At 42.8% G+C, this 24,081-nt stretch overlaps 2 protein-coding genes and 1 non-coding gene across 4 annotated transcripts in view; all 3 read right to left on the minus strand.

Moving 5' to 3' along the window:
- The window catches only part of LOC106568956 (dipeptidyl peptidase 9), a 33,154-nt gene extending 26,773 nt beyond the window's left edge, over positions 1-6,381 (minus strand). Inside the window, exons 1-4 of one of the 2 annotated variants that reach the window (XM_014139842.2) lie at positions 6,221-6,381; positions 3,266-3,356; positions 2,632-2,870; positions 2,361-2,473 (exon numbers count right to left, since the gene is read on the minus strand). In XM_014139842.2, coding sequence (XP_013995317.2) covers positions 2,361-2,473; positions 2,632-2,870; positions 3,266-3,321 — 408 coding nt within the window. In that variant the 5' untranslated portion in view covers positions 3,322-3,356; positions 6,221-6,381. The remainder of the gene's footprint in view (positions 1-2,360; positions 2,474-2,631; positions 2,871-3,265; positions 3,357-6,220) is intronic. The other variant, XM_014139843.2, reaches the window with a different exon arrangement.
- A 12,363-nt stretch (positions 6,382-18,744) lies between these two features.
- On the minus strand, positions 18,745-20,708 carry rs15 (40S ribosomal protein S15). The gene is given in 4 exon segments (NM_001140743.1): positions 18,745-18,899; positions 19,510-19,744; positions 20,210-20,295; positions 20,681-20,708. Coding segments are annotated over 4 exon segments (438 nt in total). The 5' UTR covers positions 20,684-20,708; the 3' UTR covers positions 18,745-18,785.
- On the minus strand, positions 20,021-20,158 carry LOC123726951 (small nucleolar RNA SNORA35). The gene has a single exon (XR_006759058.1). It is a non-coding gene; the product is annotated as a small nucleolar RNA SNORA35 (small nucleolar RNA).
- Positions 20,709-24,081: the final 3,373 nt, after the last annotated feature.

Here is a 24,081-nt window from a genome sequence, read left to right on the forward strand (position 1 = left end):
AGGCTTTGTAAGGGCTATTTGACCAAGGAGAGTGATGGAGTGCTGCATCAGACCACCTGTCCTCCATAATCACCCGACCTCAACCCAATTGAGATGGTTTGGGATGAGTTGGACAGCAGAGTGTTGAAAAAGCAGCCAACAAGTGCTCAGCATATGTGGGAACTCCTTCAAGACTGTTAGAAAAACATTACAGGTGAAGCTGGTTGAGAGAATGTGCAAAGCCGTCATCAAGGCAAAGGGTGGCTACTTTGAAAAATATGAAATATATGTGGATTTGTTTAACACTTTTTTGGTTACTACATGATTCCATACGTGTTATTTCATAGTTTTGATGTCTTCACTATTATTCTACAATGCAGAAAACAGTAAAAATAAAGAAAAACCCTGGAATGAGGTGTGTCCAAACATTTGGTTTTAGGATATAGATATATATATATATATAACACAGCTGGGCCCACTAATTGTTTTGTGTCTTCCTCTATATAGGTGTGCCAGGAGAGGAGCTAGGGGAGGATTGGGAGTAGGGACGGGGACCTGTGAGGACGTTGGTTTTTCCTACCTCAGAGAAAGCTTCTGTGACTGGGCACCTTGTCTCTCTGTTAACCTAGGCAGGCTTTAGGTAGCCAGAAGCGTTCCTCCTGTAACTGTTACGTGTAGACGACAGTCTAAGACAGGAGTAGCCGTCTGTTGTTTTGCTTTCAATTTTTGCCACGGCCTTTTGGTCAACGGCTTAGTTCATGTTTATTTGTTTCGTTACGCTGGTGTTTCAGCGTTGGATGTTCCCTGTACTGGAGTTATCTTGTCGGGGCGAAAGAAGACCAGTTTAGTAAACGATACAAAAGAAAAGGAACCACAACCACTGCCTCTCGTCTGTTCATTTTATGCCTCCCGCCTGTGTTAGGATGCTTCGGACAAGCTGATCCGTTCGCAACTGGTGGAGAATGCAGGCAATTTGAGGCAAGACCACAACCTTTCCCCTTTCCGGTGGCTGTGATTTATAATATACATTTTTTTCCCCCGGAAGCACACTGATGTAGAAATTCTTCGCTCATGCCTGTCAGCTAACGGCCTGCGCCATCGCCCAACAGGAGACCTTAGACCTCCTCTGGTCCGAAATAGCAGACCGCCTGTCTCCCAGGGACCGTAGGATGCCTTCTACCCCCAAGCCATAAGTCTGCTACTTGCTGTTTGTTATCTATGCATAGTCACTTTACCCCCTACCTACATGTACATCATACCTCAACTACCTCATACCCCCGCACATTGGCCCTGTATATAGCCTCGTTATTGTTATTTTATTGTTGCTATTTTCACTTTTTCACAGTTTATTTGGAAAATATTTTTCTTAACTCTTTCTCTTAAACTGCATTGTTGGTTAAATTAAGGGCTCGTAAGTAAGTATTTCACGTTATGGTCTACACCCGTTTTATTCGGCGCAGGTGACAAATACAATTTGATAAATGTAGCTGTGTGGCACTAGCAGAGGCTCTAAAATGGAAACTGCTGCACCTAAACTATACCGCAATGAAATGACCATATAATAGATATATTACATTTACATTTAAGTCATTTAGCAGACGCTCTTATCCAGAGCGACTTACAAATTGGTGCATTCACCTTATGATATCCAGTGAATAAAACCAATATTAAATTGACAATAGTCTGATAGGTGACAAATTGTGAATGAAGAGGCTAACAAACAGTGCAGGGTTTGTAGGCTTATTGACACAGAAGCAGGGAATGGAGCTAATGTTTATTCTTACCAACAAGTGACTTTTTGAAATCCTCCTAATGAGACGCATGCAAGAGAGCACGGGCCCAAGACTATATGGCCCGGGCTTGACTAGTTAGATTTGCGGATTTAATTGATCAACCGCAGCGCTCTCCATGGTGCTGAATCTCCGCTTTTTGCTGCTATTGCGTATCGGTTTATTTAGCGCAGCATCGGATATGCCACAATAAGTAGGTAGGCTAAAACAAACAGAATTTTCACTAGGCTGTAATAACCTCATTACCAGTCGGCAAACAACGCTTCATAGGCCTACATTAAAACTAGGCTACATCAACGAAATAGCCTAGTGTGGTGACAGAGAACTTTGAGTTGATTCAATTGCAGCAAATACCACAAGAAACCTGTGTTCCTGTGTATATTTACCAATTTACAGTGGTATAATCATGTCAGATTTTTTGGAGGGGGTGGTATTATACGCTTTATAGCATTTCCGGTTTGAACGGGAATACCGGGATGCAAGGGAGGGCTTGAAATTTTCTTGGGAAATGTGTCAATTTTGGGAAAATATTCAGCCCTAGTTTGGATGTCATTAGGTTTCAGTGGAACAAATTAGATAAGTGATATTCACCTGGAAGTGATCCAGCATCTGTTTCCACGACAACACCAAGAGGGCCTCTTTCCGGATCTTCTTGGGGATTTCTGAGTAGAGCAGTGAGTTCTCTCTACTTCCATAAGACATCCCTGACAGAGAGATACATTGGAATCGAAAACGAGTTAGGTGACCAAGGTACAACTTGCAACACGGTGCAGTTAATTGTAAAAACATAAGCGTAACTCAAATGAACCGCTGATTGAGCAATAGCGTGACGATATTTAGTGGCAGGTGGTTTTGGCCTCACCGAGGTAGTACAGTCGATGGGAGTGGGGGCCTGACTCATCGTTTTTCTGCACAAACTGGAAGTCATGGGGCGCTTTGTTGGCGATCATTCCCGAGTACTTCCTGCTGCTGTGGATGATGTCACGCAGGCCGTCCCATGAGTGCTTCTCCACGTAGAACTGAGACGGGACGTCCTCCATCTCCACCACCTCTGTGCTGTCTGTTAGCCCGTCCACCGCCGTCATATTCACTTCTAAACAACTGAGAGGGGGGGGGACAACCCAGAGACAACCCAGAGACAACCCACTGGTAATTTACATGCTCACAAACAAATGGCACTTGCATCTGGTATGGAAACGCACACAGACAGAGACTCACACAAATGTATCGGCCTACACAACGGGTTATCTAGCACAGCGTTTCCCCTACCCTGGTCCTCCAGTAACCCCAACAGTTCCGTTGTAGCCCTTGACAAACACCTCACTCAACTCATTGAGGGCTCGATGATTAGTTGACAAGATGAATCATGTGTGCTTGTCCAGGGTAACAATATAATGAGTACTGTTGGGGGTACTGGAGGACCAGGGTTTGGAAAGAAAATACTGATCTAGCACTGCTATTTGCACAGGTCATTTGAACATACTAGGACACCATACCTTTTCCAGTAACCTTCTGTTTTGTTCCCACGTTTCACTTTCTTCACTCTGTGCATTCACCGGCCAACCAGCCTCGACCAGACTCTGCAACCTAAAGTTAAACATTCAAATACAATGGGGGAAATCAGTCTTATAGACATTGAGCGACACCTACCTATTGAATAGCTCTCCCTCATTCTAAATCCAGGTGTCATAATCAACGTGACAATCCGGCATGCAGTAAAGGTTTGGTATCTCGGGAGTGGTTGAAGGTAGCAGAGGCATAAGGGATGTCCCACATTCCATTGCTCGTATAGTTGGATGTTACAGGAATACATGACACTTTAGCTAACATACTGTATAGTGAAAGTAAAAACATTGACGGCATTATTAAATACATGTGGTCTGTATGGAGAGTAGACCTAACAGTAAAGGTAAGGTGGCCATACTTGCGAACATTCAAAAAACGTTTTCCTCGTTTGTGTTGCTCAACTGGAGACGTAGTGGCCTTGACGTGCCATGTAAACTGAGATTCAATTAGCACAAGCGCATTCGTGTTGCGCAACACAAATGAGGAAAAAGTCAATGGCTGTATTCGATAAAAGTTTTTATTAAAAGTATGCATTTCGGGCCTGTGGCGCAGCGCTCTAAGGCACTGCATTGCTAGAGGCATCACTACAGAACTTGGTTCGATCCCGGGCTGTATCACAACCGGCCGTGTTCGGGAGTCCCATAGGGCGGCGCACAATTGGCCCAGCATCGTCAGGGTTTGGGGAGGCTTTACTTGGCTCATCGCCAAAAGGGGGTAAAATTATATATATATATATATATATTTTTTTTAAGTATGAATTTCAGCACCCCGGCAGAAGGACTGCATTTGTACAGGACAAACACAGGTATGTTTTTCAGAACTACATTTTTTTTACAAGTATCGACTGATTGTGACTCGCGCGACCAGTTACTATCAATACTCAACTCCTCCTCGATGTAAGAGAACGAAGATGAGCGCTCCTCCGCTATCCTGCCGTGAGGATGATAAGCGCAACATCGTTCACGAATTGCAGCACCCCAGCGATTCGTTCTCAAGTTACGTTTGTTGAGCAGACGCTGTGTATGTTTTGGTTCTACAAAGCTCTGTTCATCATAGCATTCGATAATCAATTAATTGCATTCATTTATCACTTCTTAACATGTATTTTTCGGTCTCTATGATGCCCGCGGCATGATCTATTTTGCCTGTGCGCATAGGCCTACATGTATGACAGAAAGTTGTTGGTCGGAGCACGTATCTTGGGTCACCAAGCAGCTCAAACGAACCGCTAAAATGAACGAGTCACTCAGGAAAAACTCATCATGACTCTTGAGTCAGTAAAAAACGAGTGGTTCAAAAAGAACGAATTGTTCGCAAACTGCACATGACTAATTTTGAGACAAATGTTAGCAAGTGTGGCCCCAAGGTGTGCATGGGGCTATCAGAATTGACATGGGCCTTGACATTTGACTCTATTTCCCACTGGGTACAAACTGGTTGAATCAATGTTGTTTCCACGTCATTTTAATGAGATTACGTTGGAATAGATGTTGAATTGAAGGCTTTTCCTAGTGGGTTGTATTGATGGGATTTCAGAGTACTTGCTATTCATCTATCATTCCCTTTCAGATGATGTAAAAGAGAAAACATTCAAGTACTGGATGTGAAGGGAATCTGAACACCAATTGCTATAGAATGCTCGGTGTCAATTACACAAACTGACCCGCCTGGCCTGTACAATTTCACATTGCAGGTCCAGAAGGAGCTGATGGGTCTGTAAACAATATGACAATTGCTCAAAATAGCCATCTGGTAAATTAGTCCAAATTGGTCCTAGATCCGCAAGGGAAAAATCAAGGGGAAAGGAAAATATGGGCAGGCTCGTGGAGTTGGATTAGGAATGGGTAGACCTAAACTGCACCTTACAGAAGAGGTACAAAGAAGAATCACTTTTGCATTTGGAAAGCAGGAAGTGATAGCTGACAAGCTGTTGTCATCCACACATTGCCTGTCTTGGGAGCCTCATATTTGGAGCATAGACCATGTACACTGAGTATGCCAAACATTAGGAACACCTGCAGGGCCTGGACTCTACAAGGTGTTGGAAGCATTCCACAGGGATGCTGGCCCATGTGGAATGTTGTCTTTATGTCCTTTGGGCAGTGGACCATTCTTGATACACAGGAAACTGTTAAGTGAAAAACCCAGCAGTGTTGTAGATCTTGACACAAACTGGTGCGCCCGGCAACTACTACCACACCATGTCCAAAGGCACTTAAATATTTTCTTGCCCATTCACCCTCTGAATGGCACACATACAAAATCCATGTCTCAAGACTTAAAAATCCTTCTTGAACCTGTCTCCTCCCCTTCATCTACACTGTCTGTGATGGAAAGAGCAGGTGTTCTTTTGTATACTCATTTGTATATAAATGGAGTGATGACTACAAAAATCTGAGTCACTGTAATTTCCTCTCCCGTTCATAACCCTTTGTTAAAGGAGATCCAAGATTTGAAGTCAAATGTCTACCATTCTAAATATCAGATAGGTTTGGTAGCTAAAATGGGGAAAGGAAAACAGGGAGGGGGAAATCATTTAATGACCAGCACGACATAGCTTCCAACTAGCCTATCTTTGTTCTCATCAAGTGCCGAGGTCACACAAAAACTAACTGTTTACTGTTGCTAGCTATAGTACAAGTTGGCAACAATCTCGTGATTAGCTACATTGTATATCTAAATAGAACGTACGTGTTACAGAAAAACCGCAAGCTAGTTAGCTACATAATACCGCAACGTTTCCTAGCTAGGCAGGAAACATTGTAACATGACAGCTCTCATGACAGTTCTCGGGTTTACCAGCTATGAGTTAGCTGGTTCCATAGCAAGCCTGTCACTCTAGCTACATCCTCCTGTCGGAAACGAGATTAGAAGCGAATACTTACCAATCCGGCTAATACTTATTTCCCAAACTATCCTTGGCTTTATTAGCTAGCTATTAAAAAACAAATATTACTAGTGCTAAAGGTTGCGTCCATGGCCCAGAATGTATAATAAAGTGAATAGCGGCTCGTCAGCAACACTAAAGAAGTACTTCCGGGTTACGGAATTTCGAAAATGTTAAAAAATAAAAGTCCCGATGTAAAAGTAGAATAACCTGAATAAGTGTCATTAAATTGTATTTATTCATGGTATATGAAAAATAATTGTCTAAACATTAACAATGATTCAGATTTGTTCATATTTAAGTGACATTTGCATTACATTTGGGGTTTAAATGCCCCCAATGAGAATCACTGTATATGGAATACATATTGGCTTATAGAGCAAAAACTATTCCAGGGGCAGCAGTAAAATTATTGTAGGGAATACTCAGTAGGGTCTGTGGAATGTATATATGGTGTCATTTCATAGGGTTCTGAATAATACGGAGTGTTGCTGGCCTTTTACTGTGGTCAAAAAGTTTAAATGGTGTGCCTGGACACTATACGGTACAAATATAGCACTGTACAGGAAAATAATTATTTGTGCCGATGTACAAGTGGGGTGGGGAGTACTTAGTAGCGTCTGTAGAATCTGTATATGGTGTCATTTCATGGGGGACTGAGGTCTTTATGCCCAGCAACACTTTCTACTCCACCCATTCTATTGCCCCAATGCAATACACTGTAGGCCTATAAATTACATATTGGCTTATAGAGAAATAAACTATTCTATGTGCAGAAGTAAAAGTGTGGTTGGGAGTACTCAGTACGGTCTGTAGAAAAGCACTTTTCAATGACCCGGTGGTATTCATGTTCCTGAAGTAAATGCCTATATACATACTAAACTATCAACACTCAAAAAACAAGCACAATAAGGTAACCTTTTCAGTCAAAACAAAAAAAAGAATTTATTTACAATTTTAACATAATGAATATCAACCAGGCTATAGGTACACAGTCACTACAGTCACCAATTTAATAAAAAGTGTCCATTTAAAATGAATGGTTAAACACACTCTAGGATACATTCATTTGTTTCAGTGGAGTCCAGACAACTGCTTGTGGATTGCCCATTGGGCCAGCTGTGTTCTGGTGGTATGAACCTACTTAACCAGTTTAATAGAATGGGACGCCCATCCACAATTGATAGCCCATCAGCAGGCAATACAGCAGTACACTAGGCAGCCTGTTTTTGTTTTGATGTTTTTTTTTTAAACTATGCTAAGCAGCCTGTTTAGAAGGTCTGTGAGAGGGCTTTGCACATGCAGGAACAGTCGGGTATGGTTTTTTACAGAATAGTGTAGGTTAACAGGAAGAATAAACCAATATCACAACATGCCTTGCTCATATCGATATCAAACGGTATCAATATCATATCAAATTATCGATATTGGTGCCCACCACTATATAAAATAAATAACATATTTATATTTATATTTAAATATAGTTCAATTATTAAGCATATACAGAGCCTTCAGAAAGTATTCATACTCCTTGACTTATTCCACATTTTGTTGTGTTACAGTGTCACGTCCTGACCAGTATAAGGTTAATTGGTATTGTAGTTTGGTCAGGACGTGGCAGAGGGTATTCGTTTTATGTGGTTCGGAGTGGTGTGTTTTGTTGAAGGGGCATTTGGTTTAAGTATTCCGGGGTTTTTGGGCACTGTTTGGTTTTCAGGTATTCTATGATTTTGTCTAGTATGTCTGTTTCTATGTTTGGTTAATTGGGGTTGGGACTCTCAGTTGAAGGCAGGTGTTGTCTATCTGCCTTTGATTGAGAGTCCCATATATGAGGGTGTGTTTGTTATTTGTGGGTGATTGTTCTGAGTTTAGCCTTGTGCCTTACCAGACTGTCTGTATTTCATTCGGTCACTTGTTTTGTTATTTTGTACGTTCATTTTGGAAGTTAATAAATCTCAAGATGAGCATACACATACCTGCTGCGTTTTGGTCCTCCATTACCGACGACAAGCGTGACATACAGCCTGAATTGAAAATGGATTAAATGGATTTTGTTTTCACACCCATCTAAACACAATAACCCATAATCACAAAGTGAAAACATGTTTTTAAGACGTTTTTGCAGAGTTTATTGGAAATGAAATACAGAAATATCTCATTAACATAAGTATTCACACCCCTGAGTCAATACATGTTAGAATCACCATTGGCATCGATTACAGCTGTGAGTCTGTCTGGGAAAGTCTCTGAGCTTTGCACACCTGTATTGAACAATATTTGCACATTATTCTTTTTAAAATTCTTCAAGCTCTGTCAAGTCAGTTGTTGATAATTGCTAGACAGACATTTTCAAGTCTTGCCATAGATTTGTAAGCCAATTTAAGTCAAAACTGTAACTAGGTCACTCGGGAACATTCAATTTCATCTTGGTAAGCAAGTCCAGTGTATATTTGGCATTGTGTTTTAGGTTATTGTCCTGCTGAAAGGTGAATTTGTCAACCAGTGTCTGTTGGAAAGCAGACAACCAGGTTTTCCTCTCGGATTTGTCCTGTGCTTAGCTCTAGTCCGTTTCTTTTTATCCTAAAAAACTCCCTAGTGCTTGCCGATGACAAGCATACCCAAAACATGATGCAGCCACCACCATGCTTGAAAATATGAAGAGTGCCCCAAACATGACGCTTTGTATTCAGGACATAAAGTTAATTTCTTTGCCAATTTTTTTGCAGTATTACTTCATGCCTTTTGCAAACAGGATGCATGTTTTTGAATATTTTTATTCTCTACAGGCTTCTTTCTTTTCACTCTGTCATTTAAAGTTAGTATTGTGGAGTAATTACAATGTTGTTGATCCAGCCTCAGTTTTTGCCTATCACAGCCATTAAACTCTAACTGATTTTAAAGTCACCATTGGCTTCATAGTGAAATCCGCGAGCAGTTTCCTTCCTCTCCGGCAACTGAGTTAGGAAGGACACCTGTATATTTGTAGTGACTGGGTGTATACACCATCCAAAAGTGTAATGAATAACTTCACCATGCTCAAAGGGATATTCAATGTCTGTTTTTTTTTAACCCATCTACCAATAGGTGCCCTTATTTGTGAGGCGTTGGAAAACCTCCCTGGTCTTCGTGGTTGAATCTTTGTTTGAAATTCACTACTCAATTGACGGACCTACAGATAATTGAATGTGTGGGATGAAGAGATGAGGAAGTCATTCAAAAATCATGATAAACATTATTATTGCACACAGAGTGACTATGCAACTTATTATGTGACTTGCTAAGCAAATGTTTACTTCTGAACTTAGGCTTGCCATAACAAAGGGGTTGAATGCTTATTGACTCAAGATATTTCAGCTTTTCATGTTTTATTTTTTAGTAAAAATGTCTAAAAACATAATTCCACTTTGACTTTTTGGGGTATTGTGTGTAGGCCAGTGACACACAATCTCATTTAACTAAATCCATTTTAAATTCAGGCTGTAACACAACAAAATGTGGAAAAAGTCAAGGGGTGTGAATACTTTCTGAAAGCACTACTGCAGCTTAATTTCGCCAGTCTCCTCTATCATTCAAGCTTAAAATCTTAGCTTCTTTCAACTAAGTAATTTCCTCTCCGATAACTCACGTAAAACAGTCTTGCATGCCATTGTGAAAAAGCGTGTTCACATTGCCCTCTCATAAGACTGTTTTTGAGAACAAGCACACACATACACCACAACTGCGACTGTTTTTAAAAGGCAGAGGCTGCTGATCCAACTTTTCTCGACCTTGCTTCTCGGTGGTGCAAATATGCCTACCCATGAGAACTTTTCAAAATACTGTACCTACCTCTATTTTTTTAACCTTCCAAAATGTACCTCATCTGACAAAACACACTTCCTCGCTTATTTCGACGTCAACCTCTCCAGTTACATGCTGCTCATCTGATTCAGTTGTCATAGAGCTTACGATTTCCTCACCTGATAAACCTCTATCACAACTTTCTGCCTCTAAATGGTGGTATTCATTCCCAATATCTTAGGTGTCTGAGATTTGATTGGGCTCCACCACTGACACTCCATCATGTGGATACATCAGGTTGAAGATCGGAAGCAGGGTCTTTATCCTCAAAAAGGTGTATATTTTACATATTAAGTTGGCAGTCTGAGTGTCTTGTTTGAACAGTTGACATTCCTTCATTTAAACTCTCCACAGGCAATAGGTTTTGTACCTGAGCCTCATTTACAGTGCCTTCGGAAATTATTCAGAACCCTTGACTTTTTCCACATTTTGTTATGTCACAGCCTTATTCTAGAATTTATGAAATTGTTTTTTTCCTCCTCATCAATCTACACACAATAACCCATAATGACAAAGCAAAAACAGCTTTTTAGACATTTTTGCTAATTTATATATTTTTTTAAAGTGAAATATCACATTTATATAAGTATTCAGACCCTTTACTCAGTATTTTGTTGAAGCACCTTTTGGCAGCGATTACTGCATCGAGTGTTCTTGGGTATTATGCTACAAGCTTGGCACACCTGTTTTTGTGGAGTTTCTCCAATTCTTCTCTGCAGATCCTCTCAAGCTCTGTCAGGTTGGATGGGGAGCATTGCTGCACAGATATTTTCAGGTCTCTCCAGAGATGTTCGATCTGGTTCAAGTCCGGGCTCTGGCTGGGCCACTCAAGAACATTCAGAGACTTGTCCCGAAGCCACTCCTGCGTTGTCTTGGCTGTGTGCGTAGGGTCATTGTCCTGTTAGAAGGTGAACCTTCACCCCAGTCTGAGGTCCTGCGCTATCTGGAGCAGGTTTTCATCAAGGATCTCTCTGTACTTTACTCCATTCATCTTTGCCTCCATCCTGACTAGTCTCCCAGTCCCTGCCACTGAAAAACATCCCCACAGCATGATGCTGCCACCACCATGCTTCACAGTAGGGATGGTGCCAGGTTTCCTCCAGACGTGACGCTTGGCATTCAGGCCAAAGAGTTCAATCTTGGTTTCATCAGACCAGAGAATCTTGTTTGTCATGGTCTGAGAGTCCTTTAGGTGACTTTTAGCAAACTGCAAGCGGGCTGTCATGTGCCATTTACTGAGGAGTGGCTTCCGTCTGGCCACTCTACCATAAAGGCCTGATTGGTGTAATGCTGCAGAGATGGTTGTCCTTCTGGAAGGCTCTCCCATCTCCACAGAGGAACTCTAGAGCTCTGTCAGAGTGACCATCAGGTTCTTGGTCACCTCCCTGACCAAGGCCCTTCTCCCCCAATTGCTCAGTTTGGCTGGGCGACCAGCTCTAGGAAGAGTCTTGGTGGTTCCAAACATTTTCCATTTAAGAATGATGGAGGCCACTGTGTTCTTGAGGACCTTCAATGCTGCAGATATTTTTTGGTACCCTTTCCCAGATCTGTGCCTTGACACAATCCTGTCTGAGAGCTCTACAGACAATTCTTTCAACCCCATGTTTTTTTTTATTTTTATAAATTAGCAAAAAAATGTGAATATGTTTTTGCTTTGTCATTATGGGTTATTGTGTGTAGATTGATGAGGGGAAAAAACGATTTAATCAATTTTAGAATAAGGCTGTAACGTAACAAAGTATGGAAAAAGTCAAGGGGTTTGAATATTTCCAAAGGCACTGTACATTCTCTGTTTGTACCCTTTTGTTTAATTTGACCTTGTTGTCACCAGCATTAAAATGTATAAATGTTACCTCTATTCTTGTCCCACATATTCCTAAGATTTTTGACACTACATTTAATAAGAATGGGTTTTCCAATTGGCCATTGCAAAGTTTTGTCAACTTCCTACCAAAATTGTAAATAAAATGTTTCATGATGCTGCATAATAGAAGGTATTGCCAATGAAATAGAATGGTAATCCAAACATTTATTTTATTAAAAAAAGGTGATTCTTAACTTTCTGATCCTCCCCAACATCCCTGCCATACAATTTATATTTCAGATTTGGTGGTTCAACAGTATTATTTTCATTTATCATCTATTCTACCAAATCATTCTGATCTATGCATTTACAGTTAACTATCACCACAGACAACAGCGTACAAGAGTAAGGCAGGCAAGGGCTCATGATTGGGATATCCATTGCAGTGTGTAATGCAGTGTAGCCACACCATCCCAGCAGCGCAAAAACTCCGGAAGGAAGTTAGAAATATACAGTGGTGGAAAAAAGTATTTGATCCCCTGCTGACTTTGTACGTTTGCCCACTGACAAAGAAATAATCAGTCTATAATTTTAATGGTAGGTTTATTTGAACAGTGAGAGATAGAATAACAAAAAAATCCAGAAAAATCCATGTCAAAAATTTTATAAATTGATTTGCATTTTAATGAGGGAAATAAGTATTTGACCCCCTCTCAATCAGAAAGATTTCTGGCTCCCAGGTGTCTTTTATACAGGTAACGAGCTGAGATTAGGAGCACACTCTTAAAGGGAGCGCCGCCGGGGTAGGCCGTCATTGTAAATAAGAATTTGTTCTTAACTGACTTGCTGAGTTAACATTTTTATACACTGCTCAAAAAAATAGAGGGAACACTTAAACAACACATCCTAGATCTGAATGAAAGAAATAATCTTATTAAATACTTTTTTCTTTACATAGTTGAATGTGCTGACAACAAATTCACACAAAAATAATCAATGGAAATTCAATTTATCAACCCATGGATTTGGCGTCACACTCAAAATTAAAGTGGAAAACCACACTACAGGCTGATCCAACTTTGATGTAATGTCCTTAAAACAAGTCAAAATGAGGCTCAGTAGTGTGTGTGGCCTCCACGTGCCTGTATGACCTCCTTACAATGCCTGGGCATGCTCCTGATGAGGTGGCGGATGGTCTCCTGAGGGATCTCCAGACCTGGACTAAAGCATCCGCCAACTCCTGGACAGTCTGTGGTGCAACGTGGCGTTGGTGGATGGAGCGAGACATGATGTCCCAGATGTGCTCAATTGGATTCAGGTCTGGGGAACGGGCGGGCCAGTCCATAGCATCAATGCCTTCCTCTTGCAGGAACTGCTGACACACTCCAGCCACATGAGGTCTAGCATTGTCTTGCATTAGGAGGAACCCAGGGCCAACCGCACCAGCATATGGTCTCACAAGGGGTCTGAGGATCTCATCTCGGTACCTAATAGCAGTCAGGCTACCTCTGTCGAGCACATGGAGGGCTGTGCGGCCCCCCAAAGAAATGCCACCCCACACCATGACTGACCCACCGCCAAACCGGTCATGCAGGCAGCAGAACGTTCTCCACGGCGTCTCCAGACTCTGTCACGTCTGTCACGTGCTCAGTGTGAACCTGCTTTCATCTGTGTAGAGCACAGGGCGTCAGTGGCGAATTTGCCAATCTTGGTGTTCTCTGGCAAATGCCAAACGTCCTGCACGGTGTTGGGCTGTAAGCACAACCCCCACCTGTGGAAGTCGGGCCCTCATACCACTCTCATGGAGTCTGTTTCTGACCGTTTGAGCAGACACATGCACATTTGTGGCCTGCCGGAGGTCATTTTGCAGGGCTCTGGCAGTGCTCCTCCTGCTCCTCCTTGCACAAAGGCGGAGGTAGCGGTCCTGCTGCTGGGTTGTTGCCCTCCTACGGCCTCCTCCACGTCTCCTGGTGTACTGGCCTGTCTCCTGGTAGCGCCTCCATGCTCTGGACACTACGCTGACAGACACTGCAAACCTTCTTGCCACAGCTCGCATTGATGTGCCATCCTGGATGAGCTGCACTACCTGAGCCACTTGTGTGGGTTGTAGACTCCGTCTCATGCTACCACTAGAGTGAAAGCACAGCCAGCATTCAAAGGTGACCAAAATATCAGCCAGGAAGCATAGGAATTGAGAAGTGGTCTGTGGTCACCACCTGCTGAACCACTCCTTTATTGGGGGTGTCTTGCTAATTGCCTATAATTTCCACCTGTTGTCTATTCCATTTGCACAACAGCATGTGAAATTTATTGTCAATCAGTGTTGCTTCCTAAGTGGACAGTTTGATTTCACAGAAGTGTGATTGACTTGGAGTTACATTGTGTTGTTTAAGTGTTCCCTTTATTTTTTTGAGCCGTTTATATACATATTGCACGCCCAGCACATACATCGGCATACATACTTTTTACTTCGGCATCTAGAATAGTTTTCTCTCTATAAGCCGATATGTAATTTATAGGCTTATAGTGCATTGCATTGGGACCAACAGAATCGGTAGAGTAGAAAGTGTTGCAGGGCATAAAGACCTCAGTCCCCCATGAAATGACACCATATACAGATTCTACAGACCCTACTAAGTACTCCCCACCCCACTTTTACATCTGCACAAATAATAGTTTTTCCTGTACAGTGCTATATTTGTACCGTATATAGATTCTACAGCAGTGGGGGCTGCTGAGGGTAGAACGGCTCATAATGGAATGGGATCCATGCACACTCTAAAATGTGCAGTTTTGTCACAGATATCTCAAGTTTTGAGGGAGCGTGCAATTGGCATGCTGACTGCAGGAATGTCCACCAGAGCTGTTGCCACAAAATTGAACGATAATTTCTCTGACATAAGCTTCTTCACTTGCAGGATCGTCTGAGACTAGCAACCCAGACAGCTGATGAAACTTTGGGTTTGCACAACTGAAGAATTTCTGCACAAACTGTCCGAAGTCTTCTCAGGGAAGCTCATCTGCATGCTCATCATCCTCACCAGGGTCTTGACTTGACTGCAGTTCGGTATTGTTACCGACCTCAATGGGCAAATGCTCACTTTCAATGGCCACTGGCACGCTAGAGAAGAGTGCTCTTCATGGATGAATCCCAGTTTCTCACTGTACTGGGCAGATGGCAGATATGTGGGCGAGCGGTTTGCTGATGTCAACGTTGTGAACAGAGTGCCTCATGGTGGTGGTGGTAGGGTTATGGTATGGGCAGGCATAAGCTACAGACAACAAACACAATTACATTTTATCTATGGCAATTTGAATGCCCAGTGAGAAGATTCTGAGGCCCATTGTCTTGCTTTTCATTTGCCGCCATCACCTCATGTTTCAGCATGATGATGCACAGCGTCATGTTGCAACGATCTGTACACAGATCTGGAAGCTGAAAATGTCCCAGTTCTTCCATGGCCTACATACTTAGCAGACATGTCACCCATTGAGCATGTTTGGGATGCTCTGGATTGACGTGTACGACAGCATGTTCCAGTTCCTGCCAATATCCAGAAACTTCGCACAGCCATTGAATACGAGTGGGACAACATTCCACAGGCCACAATCAACAACCTGATCAACTCTACGTGAAGGAGATGTGTCGTGCAGCATTAGGTAAGTGGTGTTCACACCAGATACTGACTAGTTTTCTGATCCACGCCCCTACCTTTTTTTAAGGTATCTGTGACTCCCAGTCATGTGAAATCCATAGATTAGGGCCTAATGAATTTATTTCAATTGATTGATTTCCTTATATGAACTGTAACTCAGCAAAATCTTTCAAATTGTTGCATGTTGCGTTTATATTTGTGTTCAGTGTAGATCGCTAACTCTAAATATAATACCCAATGCTAGTACTATATGTATTCATGCAACAGTACATTTTATGTACTAAAAAAACTTTGCAGTTGTAGGGTACTACCCATGAGACCTATAGGCCTATGCCCTCGAAATGGCGGTGCGCATTTCGCGACGCGCTGCTCCATATCTCAAAGCCCTATCAAATATCTTGTTGGTAAAATAGTTGCAATTGAACTGAATATTGAGAGTTAAGAAATATAAATTATACCTACAGAAAGCTGAGACCCTCCTTTCTTCGACAAGGACGAGTGGATGAAGCTTCCAAAGCTGTGTTTCTCCTGCAATTGCATTTTGGAATGTTATACGATCAGAACACCTTTTTCTCTCTTTGGGGGAGAGAGGAGAGTGGCTCGCTCATCACAGCAGAAAGCCCCAGCGATGCCACAGGGGCTGGGCAGAAACTTTCATTACACAAATCATGAGGATAGGCCTTCTGAGTGGCACTGCATCGCAGTGCTTGAGGTGTCACTATAGAACCGGGTTCGATCACAGGCTGTGTCACAACTGGCCGTGACCGGGAGTCCCATAGGGCAGCGCACTATTGGCACAGCGTCGTCCGGGATAGGGGAGGGTTTGGCCAGGAGGGCTTTACTTGGCTCATTGCGCTCTAGTGACTCCTTGTGGAGTGCCGGGCGCCTGCAGGCAGACTTCGGTCGTCAGTTGAACGGTGTTTCCTCTGACACGACACATTGGTGCAGCTGGCTTCCGGGTTAAGTGGGCGGGTGTTAAGAAGCGCTGTTTGGCGAGTCATGTTTCGGAGGACGCATGACTTGACCTTCTCCCGAGCGTGTTGGGGAGTTGCAGAGATGAGACAAGATCACAATTGGGGATAAAAAGGGGGGGGGGGGGATCATGAGGATAATAATGCACTTTACTGTTTGACCAAATCATGATTTTAACAGCCCAAAAAATATGAAGTTTTGAGTGAGGTGACAATTTAGAATGTGCTCTTTCTACATTTTTAGGCACCCTTTCTGTTTTTTTACAATCCATGATCTTGGCTGTCTAATGACAGTCAGAGCAGGTCTTGTTGCTGATGCCGCGTATGACTTTGAATGTGAGTTTGCGTGACCTAAGCTGAGCCTATCAGAATTCCTGAGCCCATCTTGTTAGGGTGACCAGCCATTGTCCACTGATCAGCCAAAGTCTCATTATAGATGAGTAAACTGAGCAACAAAAAAAAAACATCACTTTTTCAGTACCTTGTTTTTCAAAGATAATTCATAAAAATCCAGTCGCGGTTTTGCCTCACCAGGGGTGATGGTCGGATTTGCGTTTATCATCGAAGGAATGAGCGTTACACTGAGGCCTGTACTCTGGAGCTGGATCAATTTGGAGGTGGAGGGTCCGTCATGGTCTGGGCCGGTGTGTCACAGCATCATCGGACTGAGCTTGTTGTCATTGCAGGCAATCTCAACGCTGTGCGTTACAGGGATGACATCCTCCTCCCTCATGTGGTACCCTTCCTGCAGGCTCCTCCTGACATGACCCTCCAGCTTGACAATGCTACCATCCATACTGCTCGTTCTGTGCGTGATTTCCTGCATGTCAGTGTTCTGCCATGGCCAGTAAAGAGCCCAGATCTCAATCCCATTGAGCGTGTCTGGGACCTGTTGGATCGGAGGGTGAGGGCAAGGGCCATTCCCCCCAGAAATGTCCGGGAACTTGCAGGTGCCTTGGTGGAAGAGTGGGGTAACATCTCACAGCAAGAACTGGCAAATCTGGTGCAGTCCATGAGGAGGAGATGCACTGTAGTACTAAATGCAGCTTGTGGCCACACCAGATACTGTTATTTTTGATTTTGTCCCCCCCTTTGTTTAGGGACACATTATTCCATTTCTGTTAGTCACATGTCTGTGGAACTTATTCAGTTTATGTCTCAGTTGTTGAATCTTATGTTCATACAAATATTTACATATGTTAAGTTTGCTGAAAATAAACGCAGTTGACAGTGAGGACGTTTCTTTTTTTGCTGAGTTTCTAACAGAAAAATTGCACAACAATCTTTACAAAAAAATCTTAACAGTTCCATGGAATGCCAGCACCTTTGTTTTTTCTTAAATATTTGTTTAAATTTCGACCAGCCCACCCACCTAAAACATGGTCCAGCCCATCTGTCGTTGCCAGATGGCCAATCCGCCCCTATTGTACACTATGAAAAGCTGCAAAAATTATTTCGTATCATACACATTGCGTTAAAACGCGGACTTTTATTTTGAAGGCAAAACGGAAGTCTTAAAGTTGCTGCCATGGCGCTAATCACAATGCGGCTAGACGTAAACGTAGATCACGAAGAACACCCAGCAACCTTTAACCTGGGCTCCTCTTCGCGAGCGAAGCCTGACCAGAAGTCTTTATCTGGTTGGACATGAGACAAGAATTATTCCTTGTTATAAATAACAAATTGTATGCACTCCAATGCAACCAGTAGGTATTGAATTGAGTTTCCCCAAGCAGTAAATTACTCGATTATTGCAGATATTTTAAAAAAATAAACTGTGCGAAGGCCCATATTGCCTTTATACAATTCAGTTTACTAGACATGCACCAGCCAGTGCAAGCTAGGGTTTTGTTGATTATGCATGTGAATGTTTGGCAGTCATGTTCTTTGAACCGAATACAACCAACAATAGACAACCTCACAGACCACCTCATTTTACCCTTTTACAGTGGTAGTCATTTTTATGCAAATTTAGCAAACAGGTGTTGGTGCCTGTGCCTCAACAGTTCAGCTCTGCCCATTAAACAAAAACCAGACCCAATTAATTTGACACATTGGCACAAGCACCAAGAGTAATTTTTAAAAATCTTTGGGCAGTTAAGTCCACATATTTCATGCATTTGCTTAACTCATAAGGCAATTTACAACCAAATTCCTTTAGGGTAATTCAAACCATGTCCAACGGAGACATTTTTTTATCATGTCACAATTCAAGCAAACATTTTTTAATTGAAAGCCAACAGACAAGTGTGTGGGGACTCAAATTTTATTTATACAAAGACCACAGCCATTCTACTTCAGTGGGATGAAACGGGAAGAATGTGTCGCTCCGATACCGGGACGACCGTGCTTGACTGGCTTGTAGGTGATGGAGAACTCCCCCAGGTAGTGGCCACACATCTCAGGCTGGAGAGAGAAATGTACAACGTTAGTGTTGAGTAGGACAATCCTTTTACTTGACATTTCAGCTAGAATACAACCTTGACTAAATAGTAACTACATTCTCTAACTATATAACACTTGAAGAATAAGTGTTACAGGACAAATCAGGGGTTGTTGCAAAAGGTGAGACTAATTTAGATTAATAGCGTGCACTTGAGGGGCAAGAGTTTGAGGAAACCAGCGAAAAGCAAACCATTTTTTACAATTACAATCTCAAGGGATGCCGGCCATGCTAGCTGCATTTAAATAAATACAAATTGAAACCTTTAATTAAACTAGGTAAGTCAGTTAAGAACAAATTCTTATTTACAATGTCGGCCTACCAAAAGGCCTCCTGCGGGGATGGGATTAAAAATATAGGACAACACACATCACGTAAAGAAACAACACAACATAAAGAGAGACCTAAGACAACATGGTAGCAGCACAAATCATGACAAAAACATTGGGCACAGACAACAGCACAAAGGGCAAGAAGGTAGAGACAACAATACATTGCCTAACGCAGCCACAACTGTCAGTAAGAGTGTCCATGATTGAGTGTGTGAGTCCAGTGATCTCCCCCAAACCTCACCTTGATTTCAACCTGGTTGAAGGTCTTGCCGTTGTACACTCCGACCATGGAGCCGACCATCTCAGGCAGGATGACCATGTCCCTGAGGTGAGTCTTCACCACCTCAGGCTTCTCCATGGGGGGAGCCTCCTTCTTGGCCTTACGCAGGCGCTTCAGGAGGGATTGCTGCTTGCGGCGAAGGCCACGGTTTAGCCTCCTCCTCTGGCGGGCGCAGTACAACTGCATTAGCTGCTCACTGGAGAGGGGGGTATGGTCATAATTCCACCAGGGACATTTTCAGATGTACATTAAACATCAGCTCCAAATAGCAGACTGAAGACTTACAGGGGAGTTGAATGAAAAATTACAATGAATCCGGACTGCCAGTCAGTGTTCCTTCACTAATTGTACTACTTTTTAACCCCAAACTGGTTGGCCTTAAGTGAACATATTTAGTCAAAGCCCAATTCATTATATAATGATTTGTATGAAATGCAAAATGTAGAAAACAAATGGAACACAGCCCATTCATAAATGTACCCAACTTTCGAAAGAGCGAGTGCCACTGCCACAGACTTTCACCCTTCTGCAAGATGGGGTTCATTTAGCATTGGTATGATGGATACACTCACAGTAAAAGCTGAGCTTTCACCGACATACCACAATGCAACCAATATGGACAAATACAGTGGTGGAGTAGTGAAATAATTGGTTTACTCACTAGGACATGTCCAGAAGCTGGTCCAGGTCAACACCCCTGTAGGTGAACTTCCTGAAGGTACGCTTCTTCTTGATCTCAACTTCCGCCTAAGGAAGCAACGTACATTACTTCAACGCAGTAGATATCGTGAGCCAACGACAACAGCTATATGTTGAACAAGGCATTTGCTGTGAAATACTATCGAACATTCCTAGCGACTGTGTTAGTCGGGATTTCGTGCCGAACTCATGTCTCTAAAAGAGATAACGTGACTCGGTGAAAAGCATTGGCACTTCAGGCTACCCTGTGTCATTAGCATACATCCCAAGCTTCATGGTGCGCCAATCTTGTTCCATCCTAAAATTTAGCAATGTACGGATTGACAAATGGTGATGAACCAAAATATATGACTTATTAAATAGGATGTTTTATAATTTTGCTGAGATGGACATAGATTGTCATACTCGGGTACTTGTAAATTTGGTCACCTACCATCTTGCCTGATGTTCCGGGGAAAAGAACATTCCGAATTCTCGTTGGTCCCAATATCGCGCGACTCACAGAGACATCCGGTTATCCATTTCCGGCCATACAAAATAGTTGTATTTTTCACTGGACCGGTAGGTGGTGGTACTGCACTCAATACTGTAACTCGCTCTGGAGTAGAGCGTCTGCTAAATGACAAATGTAAAATGTCATCCATTTTCATGAAAGTCCTCACAGAAAAATACATTGACATGCAATAGCACATATGCAGGAGATAAAATAAATTAGCATTTTATTATTTACCAACAAAGGCAGGTAGCCTAGCGGTTAGAGCGTTGGGATGGTATCTGAAAGGTCACTGGTTCAAATACCCGAGTCGACAAGGTGAAACATCTGTTGACGTGCCCTTGAGCAAGGCACTTAACCCTAATTTGCTCCAGCATATTTCACTGCACCGTATAATGTCAATCACCAGCTGTAAATACACCATGTAGAAACAGGTCCTCGTTTGCGGTACAAGGTCTGCTTGATCTTCTTCTGTTACTGCAATGTGCCTTACAACAGAGCTTCTGATGTGGCAGGACAGCCTAGAAACAAGAACAAGACAGTAAATGCCTGTATCAACTCTCCTTACCTGATACATACAAAACATGAGCAAAAGTATGTGGACACCTGCTCGTCGTTCTTCTCATTCCAAATCATGGGCATCAATATGGAGTTGGTCCCCCTTTGCTGATATAACAGCCTCCACTTTTCTGGGAAGGCTAGATCTTCAAACATTGCTGTGGGGACTTGCTTCCATTCAGCCACAAGAGCATTAGTGAGGTTGGGCACTGATGTTTGGCGATTAGGCCTGACTCACAGTCGGCGTTCCAGTTCATCCCAAAGGTGTTCGATGGTGTTGAGGTCAGGGCTCTGTGCAGGCCAGTCAAGTTCTTCCACACCGATCTCGACAAACCATTTCTGTATGGACCTCGCTTTCTACCCAGATTTGTCCGTCAGACTGCCAGATGGTGAATCGTTATTAATCACTCCAGAGAATGTGTTTCCACTGCTCCAGAGTCCAATGGCGGAGAGCTTTACACCACTCCAGCCGACACTTGGAATTGCGCATGGTGATTTTAGGCTTGTGTGTGGCTGCTCGGCCATGAAAACCCATTTCATGAAGCTCCCGGCGAACAGTTATTGTGCAGATGTTGCTTCCAGAGGAAATGTGGAACTCGGTAGTTAGTGTTGCAACCGAGGACAGACGATTTTCCATTTGGCGGTCTCGTTCTGTGAGCTTGTGTGGCCTACCACTTTGAGGTTGAGTCGTTGTTGCTCCGAGACATTTCCACTTCACTATAACAGCACTTATAGTTGACCGGGGCAGCTCTAGCAGGGCAGAAATGTTTCGAACCGACTCGTTAGACGTGCCACGTTGAAAGTCACAGAGCTCTTCAGTAAGGCCATTCTACTACCGGTGTTTGTCTATGGAGATCGCATGGCGGTGTGCTCGATATTATACACCTGTCATTAACGGGTGTGGCTGAAATAGCCAAATCCACTAATTTGAAGGAGTGTCCACATACTTTTGTATATATAGTGTATATGTCTACTGGAACAATGCGGTCATATCCTGCATTAGACTAATGGTAGTAGCCACCTCCATTAGCACAGCTGACGGTGAGAAAAATGATGACATATTCACATTAAATTACTTTACATACCCAACTCGTCAATCGCCAACTTTCTTTCATGATGCCTCATGTACAAATACACAACTCATCATCAATCAAAGTGCTGATTTGAACAACAGTAGCTTTCCCCTTTCTTGGTTTTGTACTGGGTCAGCACTGCTGTTGTAACTTTTGCAGGATTGAATGTTACAGAAAATCTCAACCATGACAATGGAGCGACACTTGACCTTCTGCAGTGGTGCAGCATCATGTTTAAAGAGAACGTCACAACTCAAACCAAGAGAGGCAGTGAGGGAAAAAAGTATTTGATCCCCTGCTGATTTTGTATGTTTGCCCACTGACAAAGAAATGATCAGTCTATAATTTTAATGGTAGGTTTATTTGAACAGTGAGAGACAGAATAACAACCAAAAAATCCAGAAAAACGCATGTCAAAAATGTTATAAATTGATTTGCTCCTAATCTCAGTTTGTTACCTGTATAAAAGACAAATGTTCACAGAAGCAATCAATCAATCAGATTCCAAACTCTCCACCATGGCCAAGAACAAAGAGCTCCCCAAGGATGTCAGGGACAAGATTGTAGACCTACACAAGGCTGGAATGGGCTACAAAACCATCGCCAAGCAGCTTGGTGAGAAGGTGACAACAGTTGGTGTGATTATTCGCAAATGGAAGAAACACAAAAGAACTCTCAATCTCCCTCAGCCTGGGGCTCCATGCAAGATCTCACCTCGTGGAGTTGCAATGATCATGAGAACGGTGAGGAATCAGCCCAGAACTACACGGGAGGATCTTGTCAATGATCTCAAGGCAGCTGGGACCATAGTCACCAAGAAAACAATTGGTAACACACTACTCCGTGAAGGACTGAAATCTTGCAGCGCCCGCAAGGTCCACCTGCTCAAGAAAGCACATATACATGCCCGTCTGAAGTTTGCCAATGAACATCTGAAGGATTCAGAGGACAACTGGGTGAAAGTGTTGTGGTCAGATGAGACCAAAATGGAGCTCTTTGGCATCAACTCAACTCGCCGTGTTTGGAGGAGGAGGAATGCTGCCTATGACCCCAAGAACACCATCTCCACCGTCAAACATGGAGGTGGAAACATTATGCTTTGGGGGTGTTTTTCTGCTAAGGGGACAGGACAACTTCACCGCATCAAAGGGACGATGGACGGGACCATGTACCGTCAAATCTTGGGTGAGAACCTCCTTCCCTCAGCCAGGGCATTGAAAATGGGTCATGGATAGGTATTCCAGCATGACAATGACCCAAAACACACGGCCAAGGCAACAAAGGAGTGGCTCAAGAAGAAGCACATTAAGGTCCTGGAGTGGCCTAGCCAGTCTCCAGACCTTAATCCCATAGAAAATATGTGGAGGGAGCTGAAGGTTCGACTTGCCAAACGTCAGCCTCGAAACCTTAATCCCTCCTGAGATGTGTGCAAACCTGGTGGCCAACTACAAGAAACGTCTGACCTCTGTGATTGCCAACAAGGGTTTTGCCACCAAGTACTAAGTCATGTTTTGCAGAGGGGTCAAATACTTATTTCCCTTATTAAAATGCAAATCATTTTATAATATTTTTGACATGTTTTTCTGGATTTTTTGTTGTTGTTATTCTGTCTCTCACTGTTCAAATAAACCTACCATTAAAATTATAGACTGATAATTTCTTTGTCAGTGGGCAAACGTACAAAATCAGCAGGGGATCAAATACTTTTTT

Source organism: Salmo salar, chromosome ssa14, assembly GCF_905237065.1.
Source record: "Salmo salar chromosome ssa14, Ssal_v3.1, whole genome shotgun sequence".
Classification (NCBI taxonomy): Eukaryota; Metazoa; Chordata; class Actinopteri; order Salmoniformes; family Salmonidae; genus Salmo; species Salmo salar.